The 13452-nt window shown below is 43.1% G+C and overlaps 1 protein-coding gene across 2 annotated transcripts in view; it reads right to left on the reverse strand.

Moving 5' to 3' along the window:
* gkap1 (G kinase anchoring protein 1) overlaps positions 1-13452 on the reverse strand; it is a 41038-nt gene that overhangs the window by 6984 nt on the left and 20602 nt on the right. For both annotated transcript variants that reach the window (XM_067983138.1, XM_067983139.1), the window contains 3 exons: positions 7442-7582; positions 4137-4238; positions 3992-4055 (listed from right to left, as the gene is read on the reverse strand). In XM_067983138.1, the coding sequence (XP_067839239.1) occupies positions 3992-4055; positions 4137-4238; positions 7442-7582 (307 nt within the window). The remainder of the gene's footprint in view (positions 1-3991; positions 4056-4136; positions 4239-7441; positions 7583-13452) is intronic.

Here is a 13452-nt window from a genome sequence, read left to right on the forward strand (position 1 = left end):
GTCGAGCTTCTTGAGTGTTGTTGGAGCTGCACTCATCCAGGCAAGTGGAGAGTATTCCATCACACTCCTGACTTGCGCCTCGTAGATGGTGGAAAGGCTTTGGGGAGTCAGGAGGTGAGTCACTCACCACAGAATACCCAGCCTCTGACCTACTCTTGTAGCCACAGTATTTATGATGCTGGTCCAGTTAGGTTTCTGGTCAATGGTGACCCCCAGAATGTTGATAGTGGGGGATTCGGCGATGGTAATGCCGTTGAACGTCAATGGGAGGTGGTTAGACTCTCTCTTGTTGGAGATGGTCATTGCCTGGCACGAATGTTACTTGCCACTTATCAGCCCAAGCCTGGATGTTGTCCAGGTTTTGCTGCGTGCGGACACAGGCTGCTTCATTATCTGAGGGGTTGCGAATGGAACTGAACACTGTGCAATCATCAGCGAACATCCCCACTCCTGACCTTATAATGGAGGGAAGGTCATTGAAGAAGCAGCTGAAGATGGTTGGGCCTAGGACACTGCCATGAGGAACTCCTGCAGCAATGTCCTGGGGCTGAGATGATTGGCCTCCAACAACCACTACCACCTTCCTTTGTACTAGGTATGACTCCAGCCACTGGAGAGTTTTCCCCCTGATTCCCATTGACTTCAATTTTACTAGGGCTCCTTGGTGCCATACTCGGTCAAGTGCTGCCTTGATGTCAAGGGCAGTCACTCTCACCTCTGGAATTCAGCTCTTTTGGTCCATGTTTGGACCAAGGCTGTAATGAGGTCTGGAGCCGAGTGGTCCTGGCGGAACCCAAACTGAGCATCAGCGAGCAGGTTTTTGGCGAGTAGGTGCCGCTTGATAGCACTGTCGACGACACCTTCCATCACTTTGCTGATGACTGAGAGTAGATGATGGGATGGTAATTGGCTGGATTGGATTTGTCCTGCTTTTTGTGGACACGACATACCCGGCCAATTTCCACATTGTCGGGTAGATGCCAGTGTTGTAGCTGTACTGGAACAGCTTGGCTAGAGGTGCGGCTAGTTCAGCCTTGCCTTTTGCACTCACGTGCTGGACTCTGCCATCATTGCGGATGGGGATGTTTAGTTATTTAATTGTCCACTGCCATTCACGACTGGATATGGCAGTAGTGCAGAGCTTTGATCTGATCCGTTGGTTGTGGAATCGCTTAGCTCTGTCTATAGCATGTTCCTTCTGCTGTTTATCATGCATATAGTCCTGTGTTGTAGCTTCACCAGGTTGGTACCTCATTTTAAGGTACACCTGGTGCGCTCTTCTACAATCCTCATTGAACCAAGGTTGATCCCCTGGCTTGTTGGTAATGGTAGAGTGAGGAATATGCCGGGACATGAGGTTACAGATTGTGATGGAATACAATTCTGCCACTGCTGATGGCCCACAGCGTCTCAAGCATGCCCGGTTTTGAGCTGCTAGATCTGTTCTGAAGCTATCCCATTTAGCACGGTGGTAGTGCCACACAACACACTGGATGGTGTCCTCGGTGTAAAGACGGGACTTCGGACTTCGTCTCCACAAGCACTGTGTGGTGTTCACTCCTACCAATACTGTCATGGACAGATGCATCTGCAACAGGTAGATTGATGAGGACGATGTCAAGTAGGTTTCCCTCGTGTTGGTTCGTTCACCACCTGCCGCAGGCCCACTCTATGTCCTTCAGGACTCGGCCAGCTCGGTCAGTAGTGGTGCTACCGAGTCACTCTTGGTGATGGACATTGAAGTCCACCACCCGAAGTACATTCTGTGCCCTTCGCTACCCTCAGTGCTTCCTCCAAGTGGTGCTCAACATGGAGGAGGACTGATTCATCAGCTGAGAGGGGCCAGTAGGTGGTAATCAGCAGGAGGTTTCCTTGCCCATTTTTGACCTGATGCCATGAGATTTCATGGGGTCCAGAGTCAATGTCGAGGACTCCCAGGGCCACTCCCTCCTGACTGTATACCACTGTAACGCCATCTCTGGTGGGTCTGGATGGTAATGGAAGAGCCTGGGACATTGGCTGAAAGGTATGATTCTGTGAGTATGGCTATGTCAGGCTGTTGCTTGATTAGTCTGTGGGACAGCTCTCCCAATTTTGGCACAAGTCCCCAGATGTTAGCGAAGAGGACTTTGCAGGGTCAAATGGGCTTGGTTTGCCTTTGTCGTGTCTGGTGCCTCGTGGTCCGATGCCGGGTGGTCCATCCGGTTTTATTCTTATTGTGACTTTCTGTAGCGAGATTGTACAACTGAGTGGCTTGCTAGGCCAGTTTAGAGGGCAATTATGAGTCAACGACATTGTGGGTCTGGAGTCACATATAGGCCAGACCGGGTAAGGCCGGCAGGTTTCCTTCCCTAAAGAAGGGCATTAGTGAACCAGATGGGTTTTTACAACAATCTGGTAGTTTCATGGCCACCATTACTGATACTAATTTTTTTAAATTCCAGATTTTATTTAATTAATTAAATTTAAATTTCCTAGCTGCTGTGGCGGGATTTGAACTCATGACTCCGGATTATTAGTCCAGGCCTCTGGATTACTAGTCCGGTAACATAACCACTATGCTACCATACCCATAACGGTAAAATAAGGAAAACAGAGAATGGAGGTTGGGGGGTGGGGAAAAGAACATTTTATGAAACAGACAAATCTACTGGTTTGGTCTACTTGAAAACCGTATCCGCCAACACTCTTAATTATATACAACAGTCTCCGATCAGGTCACCTTTACTGCCATTAGATTGTATTGCAGAGGTAATTCCTATGCTCTAACCAACTCCTAAACCCAAATTGCCGTAAGTTTTGCTTTTGAGCTACAAAAACAAATATACAGAAGTAAGGACTGAGTGGATTACTTTAAAGTGGGGGCTGAATTATGTCTGTGTGCCCTGGTCCAATTATCCCCCACCCTCTAACCCTGCTTCACCCGAAAACTGCATCTGATCATGTGCAATGCCCCGGGAGAACGACTAGCGTATAGTAACTTGTCAGATAAGAATAGAAGTCGTGTTGACCTTTGGGCATAAGGAAAGAACAATAAAAGTTAAATAGGTGAATATAGAAAGGAGACTGGCGAATAAAGGTGATGGTGCCTCATTAAGTGATCCAGTCTAGGCCCGTACCAAGATATTTAATTGAAACTCCTTGTTGACTGATTAAAGTTTAACTGTTATGGCTATATTTTTTTATGATATAGAATGCGATTTGATATACACATTCACATTATTTGTCTGTGACAAACTGAATATATTTAGCTGTTCATCTCTCAAGTTACAAATTCATTTCAGTCTCACTTAATAAATTGAAAACAAGCTGACGGATGTCACCCTCAACTGGAGTGGCTCAATGATGGGGTAATCATTGGTCTACACTTCTGTGGTCTTACTCAATACTAACGACATCAAACTCAATTGGTGATCACACACAAAATATGTTGAGGACCTCAATTATCATGCAGGAGCAATACAGTATCTGTACCTGACTTGAGAAAATACATTTAAAACTAAAAAAAACTCATTCCATTCATTAGGTAAATAAAAATCTTTTATTCTCAGCTTGAAATAACTGGTACTATATTGGAGTATTGTAGAGTAGGTGTTCTTCAAATGCATCAATTTATAACTAAAATAACTCAAACAGGTTACTGCATTGCTCAAATAATTGTACTGGAGAATGGAGAACAGTCAAGTCAAAGTGAAGGAAAAGTCCATGGTTAGAGTTCTTAAATTCCCCAGCAGTTCTCAGATTCCATTATTACAGGATTTCTGAGTTGTTTGAAATTTTCAAGACGGAGATCGATAAATTTTTGTTAGGCAAGGGTATCAAGGGACATGGAGCAAAGGCATGTAAATGGAGTTGAGGTACAGATCAGCCATGATCTAACTGAATGGCGAAACAGGCTTAAGGGGCTGAATGGCCTACTCCTGTTCCTAGTATATACGTCACTGGTCTACCTATATATTTTCCAAATATTAATGTATATAGAAGTACTTACTTTCACCTTCTTGTAGCATCTTCAAAAGCTGAGCATTTCTAGCCTTCACTTCTTTATATTTTGCCTATTTAAAGAGGGACGTTGGTAAATAACAGTGAAAAGCTAATAAGATTCTTGTTCACAAAAACATAATGTAAAGACTTACTTCCCATTGCATAACAGTTTGTTTCAACTGAAGAATTTTCATATCTTTCTTTTCCAGTTTATCTTTTAAGTGTTCAGTTCTTGCGTTATTGGAAATAGCTTCCTGTCGGAAAAGCAGAAGAAAATCAGTACTTCTTCTTGATTACAATGAGTCTTAAAGGCTTCCTTATTCCATATTTAACATTCAGTTCTCCATCATCTATAATCCAATGCAAGAAAGAAAGAAAGAACTTGCATTTATATAACGCCTTTCATGACCTCAGGATGTCCAAGGCTTTACATCCAATGAAGTACTTTTTGAAGTGTAATCACTGTTGTAATGTACAGTAACACAGGAGCCAATTTGAACAGAGCATGGTCCCACAAACAGCAATGAGGTAAATGACCAGACAAGTTGTTTTAGTGATGTTGTTTGAGGGATAAATATCGGCTAAGACACCCTGCAAAACAGTGTCACGGGATCTTTTATGTCCACCTAAGAGGACAGACGGGGCATCAGTTTAACATCTCATCCGAAAGACGGTACCTCTGACAGTGCAGCACTCCCTCAGTACTGCACTGAAGTGTCAGCCTAGGTATGTGCTCAAGCCTCTGGAGTGGGACTTGAACCTACGACCTGCTGACTCAGAGGTGAGAGTGCTGCTACTTAACTGTAAAGTTAAGACAGACAACTGTAAAGCTGAAAGCCCTGAAATTATGCCATGGGATACTAGTGTACAAATGTCACATACATTTGTCTGAAATTCATCTGATTTAATGGAGGTGTTAACCCGTTTAAAATAAATGGATTAACACCTCCACTAAAAGAGTAATTTCGGATGAATGTGTTAAGCACTCGTATTCCAGATGTAATTTCAAGGCCTTAGTCTTTTTAGAGATTAATAATTACAAATATGATGCATTCATTGGCTGCTTCATTCCATGAATGTACATTCAATATCAGTTTTTTTTATGAAGCCCTGTCCTGAATCAGTAATACTGTATAATGTTTGCAAGCCTTAATTTTAAAAAAGACTTCCAAGGCAACTGGATTAAATGGACCACAATCAACTTGTTAATTCAGAGATTTATTTGCAAGAAAGAAATTTGAATTATCCACTAGTTTGAATTATGCAATTTTAACAAAATATCACAGCAAAGAACTACAGAAACTTCAAAGAATGCCACAAAACATCAAAGCAACTATGAAATGAAAGCAATTGAAACTTGAGCACTGCACAAGCTGTGCAGTGCAAAATTCAATCATTTCACAAAATACTCTGACTGTGGTTTGCTTCCTGCCACCAGCACATTTGTCCACAAAATATTTTGCATATAGAAGTGTTCTATCAGGACATCTGGCATAGCTGTCTGTCATTTCCGCAGCAATTGCACAAAATTGGCGCCATTGTGAAAGCTCGTTTCTCTACCTCCGTCTGCTCTGTATTTAGTCGCTCAAACCTCTTCTTCACTCTCACTGGCAGCAGCATACTTCTACATAACATCAATAATTTCCATGTTGGTCTGCAATCTGGATGCCAAAACTTCCTGATCCAAACCAACAATGGATTCAACCTTGCGTCTGCTGGTTGTTGTAACAAAGAGCTCCAGCATTCAAAAAGATTCATTGCTTCAGATTCAGCTGCCAGTGCCTGTTTGAGATCCTCAACTGTTGCTTCCTCTGCTGGTTGGATGAATTTACAGTGCCAAACACAGTTAGCAAGGGATTCCGCTTTAGACACAGGCACTTCATGTGGGCCCCGCTATTATCAACTATCAAGGTGACTTTTTTGCCTTGCAATGCTGAGCTTCGGTCAAAATGATGCAGCCATTCCTCATAAAGGGCACCAATCATCCAGGGCACCAGTCAGACATCCAGGGCACCAGTCAGCAAGCAAACATGGACCCTACAAACTAAAAACCTATTTACAAAGATAATGTTTAAATACAGAGTCCTGATGACATCACAACAGCAACTTGCATTTATATAGTGCCTTTAACGTAGTAAAACATCCTAAGGCGCTTCACAGGAGCGATTTTCAAACAAAATTTGACACCAAGCCACATAAGGAAATATTAGGACAGGTGACCAAAAACTTGGTCAAAGAGGTAGGTTTTAAGGAGTGTCTTAGAAGAAGAGATAGAGCGATGGAGAGATTCAGGGAGGGAATTCCAAAGCTTAGGGCCTAGGCACGACCGCCAATGGTGGTGATTAAAATCGGGGATGCGCAAGAGGAAGAATTGGAAGAGCGCAAAGATCTTGGAGGGTTGCAGAGCTGGAGGAGGTTACAGAGATAAGGAGGGGGCGAGGCCATGGAGGGATTTGAAAACAAGGATGAGAACTTTAAAATCGAGGCATTCCGGGACCGGGAGCCAATGTAGGTCAGTGAGCACAGGGGTGCTGGGTGAATGGCATTTGGTGCGAGTTAGGATACGGGCAGCTGAGCTTTGGATGAGCTCAAATTTATGGAGGGTGGAAGCTGGGAGGCCTGCCAGGAGAACACTGGAATAGTCAAGTCTAGAGGTAACAAAGGCATGGATGAAGGTTTCAGCAGCAGATGAGTTGAGACAGGGGCAGAGACAGGCGATGTTATGGAGGTGGAAGCTAGTGGTCTTGGTGATGGAGCAGATATGTGGTCGGTAGCTCATCTCGGGGTCAAATAGGAAGCCAAGGTTGCAAACGGTCTGTTTCAGCCTTAGACAATGGCCAAGGAGATAGATGGAGTCACTGGAGGATTTACTCATTCGGACAGTGCAAGAAAGTTGAAATAATTAAACTAAAGATGCTTCATCTTCAGCAGTGTGTGTTAATTCAATCCCTCATACCTGTGGACTCAGTAATTTCTCCAAGCCATTTCCCTCCTCCTCCATGAGGTTATCAAAACTCTCTATGTAAAATCAAAAAAGTTAATCCCATTTCTCTTCAATTGGTTTATTTTCTTAAAAGAGAGCCTGATGGTGAAAAACATCCAGGTTGATATCTATTTATAAGTTTATATGAGAGTTTTGAGAACATCCATCATACCTCAAAGTGTCAGAAGCATATAAAACAAGTGAAAGGAAGATTCATCACTTTTTAAATCTGACTTGGACCTGGAAATTTACACGCACTTGGCAATCTGCAAACTTCCCTCAACAAACTGCAATTAAACTCTAATTTACCTCAATACATATTTAAAACTTCCCAAAGCAAGTACCTAATCATTAGCCTTAAAGATATGGTTAGCAGCTAAATATCACAACTGTGCTTCAAATCCCAGACCACCTGCGAACAACACCACAGAAAATTAGCTAGTACATAAAAAATATATTTTAACGAAATCATACTTGACTCTCTTGTGTGATGTCCAGTCCATTCGAACTTGATAATTGTTTTCTCCTCTCCATCAACAATATTTTACTTGCATCTTCTTCAAGTTTATTAAAGAAACTATCCTCTTCTGCTGTTGCATGTAAGGATTTTGGCTCCTGGAGATGTAATATAAGAATACTGCAGTCAGCCCAAGGCTAGTATCAAAAGCAAGTTGAAAAATGCTTACTCTTAATTAAATCTTCATAAAACCATGTTTCAATGAATTCATGTTTAATTTTGAATATCTTGGATACTTCATAGAATGATACCGCACAGAAAGAGGCCATTCAGCCCATTATGCCTGTGCTGGCTCTTTGAAAGAGATATCCAATTAGTTCCACTTCCCCTGCTCATTCCCCATACCCCTGCAAATTTTCCTTTTCAAGTATATATCCAATTCCCTTTTGAGAAAGTTACTATTGAATCTGCTTCCACCATCACACATTGCATTCCAGATCATAACTCACTGCGTAAAAACATTTCTCCTTATCTCCCTCTGGTTCTTTTGCCAATTATCTTAAACTTTGTCTATCACTTTACTAAGATCACTTTACTAAAATTTTCATTACATAGCCAATAATTGAACAATGTAAAAAAAAACAGTACTGGCAACTAAATATTGCAGGTTATAACATAATCAGAAAAGATAGGGAAGGAATAAGGGGCAGCTGTACTAATTAGAGATAACATAATGGCAGTAGAAAAAAGGGACATAACTAACAGAAAGGTAGAAACAGAATTCATATGGATTGAAATAAAAGATAAGAGATCGATCACGCTAATAGGGCTACACTACAGACCACCTAACAGTGGAAAGGAGGTGGAGGAAAAAATACGTAAGCAAACACGTGCAAGAGTGAAGGACATAGAACAATAATCATGGGAGATTTTAACTACCCCCAAATAAATTGGCAAGAAGAAGTAGGTAAAGAGGAACAGGGAATGTAGTTTTTAACAACACGCAGGACTCCTTTCTCACCCAGTTTGTAAAAACCCAACAAGAGCGGAAGCACTGCTGGATCTAGTAATGGGAAATGAACCAGATCAGAAAAGGAAAATTTGCCCATCCTCCCTGCAGTCCTTGTTCTCATCCATACAGATAGCAAGTACCTTGTACCTGTTGGACAAGGTCAAGGGCTGAGGCTCCTCCATCATTACATCCTGGGTCCCATACCTGCCTGACTCGCAGTCACACCCCACTGTCCCTGACCACTGACTAACTCTAAAGTGCTACCTAACCTAAAGGATATGACTGCCTCCCGGAACAAAGTATCCAGGTAACTCTCCCTCTCCCAAGGGGTATGACTGCCTCCTGGAACAAAGTGTCCAGGTAACTGTCCCCCTCCCTGATGCATCACAATGTCCGCAGCTCGGACTCCAGCTCAACAACTCTGAGCCGAAGTTCCTCGAGTTGCAGAAACTTACTGCAGATGTGGTCGCTCAGGATCTCGCTGGTCTCCACAAACTCTCACACGCTGCAGCTACGACACACCACCTGCCCTGCCATCCTTATCTAATCTTGTTTTATTTAATTCGTTTTTTAAAAAGTTTTTATTCAATCGATTATTTATAGTTTTATTAATTAGTTCGTTAATCTAGTTTAATTTATTAATTTAATAAAGTAATAGCAGTTTTATTCTCCCAGCTCTTAACATCTAGGCAATAGCGATCACAACATAATAAGATTTAAGATAAAGATTGAAAAGGACACAAGTAAGATAAAGTAATAAATTGGGAAAAAAAGCTGATTTTAAGGGAATGAGAATGGAACTAGGGAAAATAAACTGGAAAAATTTACTAACAAAGAAATAGAACAGCAGAGAAAAACATTTAAAGCAATTAATAGAGTCCATGAGAAATATATCCCACTAAAAAGCAAGAACAAACTAGCCAGTAATGACATACCATGGATGAATAAAGAAACAAGGGCAAACACTAAGTACATAGACAACAAAAAGGATGACAAAAGGGAATACAAAAAGGTTAGGAAAGAAGTCAATAAAACAATTAGGAAGGCAAAGAGAAACTATTAAATTAAATTATCAAGGAATATAAAGAAATAGTAAAATATTCTAGACACATAAATAACAAAAGAAAAATCAGGATAGCGATAAGGGCACGAAGGGATACACACGATAAACTCACAGGTAATGATGGCGAATCGCAGAAATATTAAATAATTACTTTGTCTCAGTATTTACCAGGGAGACTAATATGGTGAGCATGACATTAGAGGAAGAGATCAAAAAAGATATAAAGACATTTAAGATAGAAAGGGGGAGATAATTTATAGACTAATCAAACTTAGAGAGGATAAGTTTGTGTGGCACTACCACCGTGCTAAATGGGATAGATTCAGAACAGATCTAGCAGCTCAAAACTGGGCATCCATGAGGCGCTGTGGGCCATCAGCAGCAGCAGAAATGTATTCCAGCACAATCTGTAACCTCATGGCCCGGCATATTCCTCACTCTACCATTACCAACAAGCCAGGGGATCAACCCTGGTTCAATGAGGAGTGTAGAAGAGCATGCCAGGAGCAGCACCAGGCGTACCTAAAAATGAGGTGCCAACCTGGTGAAGCTACAACTCAGGACTACATGCATGCTAAACAGAGGAAGCAACGTGCTATAGACAGAGCTAAGCGATTCCACAACCAACGGATCAGATCAAAGCTCTGCAGTCCTGCCACATCCAGTCGTGAATGGTGGTGGACAATTAAACAACTAACGGGAGGAGGAGGCTCTGCAAACATCCCCATCCTCAATGATGGCGGAGTCCAGCACGTGAGTGCAAAAGACAAGGCTGAAGCATTTGCAACCATCTTCAGCCAGAAGTGCCGAGTGGATGATCCATCTCAGCCTCCCCCCGATATCCCCACCATCACGGAAGCCAGTCTTCGGCCAATTCGATTCACTCCACGTGATATCAAGAAACGGCTGAGTGCACTGGATACAGCAAAGGCTATGGGCCCCGACAACATCCCAGCTGTAGTGCTGAAGACTTGTGCTCCAGAACTAGCTGCGCCTCTAGCCAAGCTGTTCCAGTACAGCTACAACACTGGCTACCCGACAATGTGGAAAATTGCCCAGGTATGTCCTGTCCACAAAAAGCAGGACAAATCCAATCCGGCCAATTACCGCCCCATCAGTCTACTCTCAATCATCAGCAAAGTGATGGAAGGTGTCGTCGACAGTGCTATCAAGCGGCACTTACACCAATAACCTGCTCACCGATGCTCAGTTTGGGTTCCGCCAGGACCACTCGGCTCCAGACCTCATTACAGCCTTGGTCCAAACATGGACAAAAGAGCTGAATTCCAGAGGTGAGGTGAGAGTGACTGCCCTTGACATCAAGGCAGCATTTGACCGAGTGTGGCACCAAGGAGCCCTAGTAAAATTGAAGTCAATGGGAATCAGGGGGAAAACTCTCCAGTGGCTGGAGTCATACCTAGCACAAAGGAAGATGGTAGTGGTTGTTGGAGGCCAATCATCTCAGCCCCAGGGCATTGCTGAAGGAGTTCCTCAGGGCAGTGTCCTAGGCCCAACCATCTTCAGCTGCTTCATCAATGACCTTCCCTCAATCATAAGGTCAGAAATGGGGATGTTCGCTGATGACTGCACAGTGTTCAGTTCCATTCGCAACCCCTCAAATAATGAAGCAGTCCGAGCCCGCATGCAGCAAGACCTGGACAACATCCAGGCTTGGGCTCATAAGTGGCAAGTAACATTCGCGCCAGATAAGTGCCAGGCAATGACCATCTCCAACAAGAGAGAGTCTAACCACCTCCCCTTGACATTCAACGGCATTACCATCGCCAAATCCCCCACCATCAACATCCTGGGGGTCACCATTGACTAGAAACTTAACTGGACCAGCCATATAAATACTGTGGCTACGAGAGCAGGTCAGAGGCAGGGTATTCTGCGGCGAGTGACTCACCTCCTGACTCCCCAAAGCCTTTCCACGATCTACAAGGCACAAGTCAGGAGTGTGATGGAATACTCTCCACTTGCCTGGATGAGTGCAGCTCCAACAACACTCAAGAAGCTCGACACCATCCAAGATAAAGCAGCCCGCTTGATTGGCACCCCATCCACCACCCTAAACATTCACTCCCTTCACCACCGGTGCACTGTGGCTGCAGTGTGCACCATCCACAGGATGCACTGCAGCAACTCGCCAAGGCTTCTTCGACAGCACCTCCCAAACCCGCGACCTCTACCACCTAGAAGGACAAGAGCAGCAGGTACATGGGAACAACACCACCTGCACGTTCCCCTCCAAGTCACGCACCATCCCGACTTGGAAATATATCGCCGTTCCTTCATTGTCGCTGGGTCAAAATCCTGGAACTCCCTTCCTAACAGCACTGTGGGAGAACCGTCACCACACGGACTGCAGCGGTTCAAGAAGGCGGCTCACCACCACCTTCTCAAGGGCAATTAGGGATGGGCAATAAATGCTGGCCTCGCCAGCGACGCCCACATCCCGTGAACGAATAAAAAAAAAACCCTGGTTTGATGGATTGCATACGCACATTTAAAAGTTAGGGAAGATATAGCAGAGGCAATATTACATAAATATAAAAATTCATTGGAAAAGGGAATAGTGCCAGAGGACTGGTGGGCAGCCAATGTGATTCCTAAATTAAAAAAGGGAGATAGAACAAGTCCAGGGAATTAGCTTAACGTCGGTAGTAGGAAAGATAATGAAATCCTTACTCAAAGATGTAATAGAAAAACATTTAGACACTGAAAATATAATAAAGAATAGTCAGCATGGATTTCAAAATGGAAGGTCATGCTTGACCAACCTTACTGAATTCTTTGAAGAAGCAGCAGGAAGGTAAACAAGGGTAATGCAGTAGGTGTAATATATTTGGATTTTCAAAAGGCCTTCAATAAGGTACCGCCTAGTAGACTCGTGACTAAGATCAGAGCATGTGGAGTCAGGGGACAAGTGGCAGAATTTTTTTTAAGCAAGCTGGCTATGAAACAGAAAAGAGAGTGGGGGTTAAAGGTAGCTACTCAAGACTGGAAAAAGGTGGGCAGTGGTGTTCCACAAGGATCGGTGCTGGAACCCTGTTGTTCACTATTTACATAAACAATTTGGACTCGGAAGTACAATTTCAAAATTTGCAAACACCACCAAATTGGGCAGTACAGTTAATACCAAGGAGGACTGTGACAAAATATCGGAAGACTTTAATAAACTTTCAGAATGGGTGTGTAATTACCAAATGAATTTAGTTAAGTGTGAGGTGGTACTTTTTGGTAGGAAGAATAAGGAGGCCACACACTCCTGGGAAAATAAGAGTCTAAATGGGGTAGAGGAGCAGAGGGATCTAGGGGTACAGATACATAAATCATTAAAAGTAGTGATGCAGGTTAGTAAGGCCATAAAAAAAACAAAGGACTGGAGTTCATTTCTGGAGGGATAGAATTGAAAAGCAGGGAAATTATGTTAAACTTGTATAGGACGTTGGTTAGACCACACTTGGAGTACACAGTGAACAGTTCTGGTCTCCATATTATAGAAAGGATAGAGAGGCACTGGAGAAGGTACAAAAAAGATTTAATAGGATGATACCAGAACTGAGAGGTTTTACCTATCAGGAAAGATTGAACAGGCTGGGGCTCTTTTCTCTAGAAAAAAGAAGGCTGAGGGGTGACCTGATAGAGGTCTTTAAGATTACGAAAGAGTTTAATAGGGTAGATATAGAGAAGATGTTACCACTTGTGGGGGAGACCAGAACTAGGGACCATAAATATAAGATAGTCACTAATAAATCAAATAGGGAATTCAGGAGAAACTTCTTTACCCAGATAGTGGTTAGAACGTGGAACTCGCTACCCCAAGGAGTATTTGAGGTGACCAGCACAAATGCATTTAAGGGGAAGCTAGATAAACACATGAGGGAGAAAAGAATAGAAAGATATGCTGATGGGGTTGGATGAAGAAGGGAGGGAGGAGGCTCCCGTGG

The sequence above is a fragment of the Heptranchias perlo genome, chromosome 4 (genome assembly GCF_035084215.1).
Source record: "Heptranchias perlo isolate sHepPer1 chromosome 4, sHepPer1.hap1, whole genome shotgun sequence".
Taxonomy (NCBI): Eukaryota; Metazoa; Chordata; class Chondrichthyes; order Hexanchiformes; family Hexanchidae; genus Heptranchias; species Heptranchias perlo.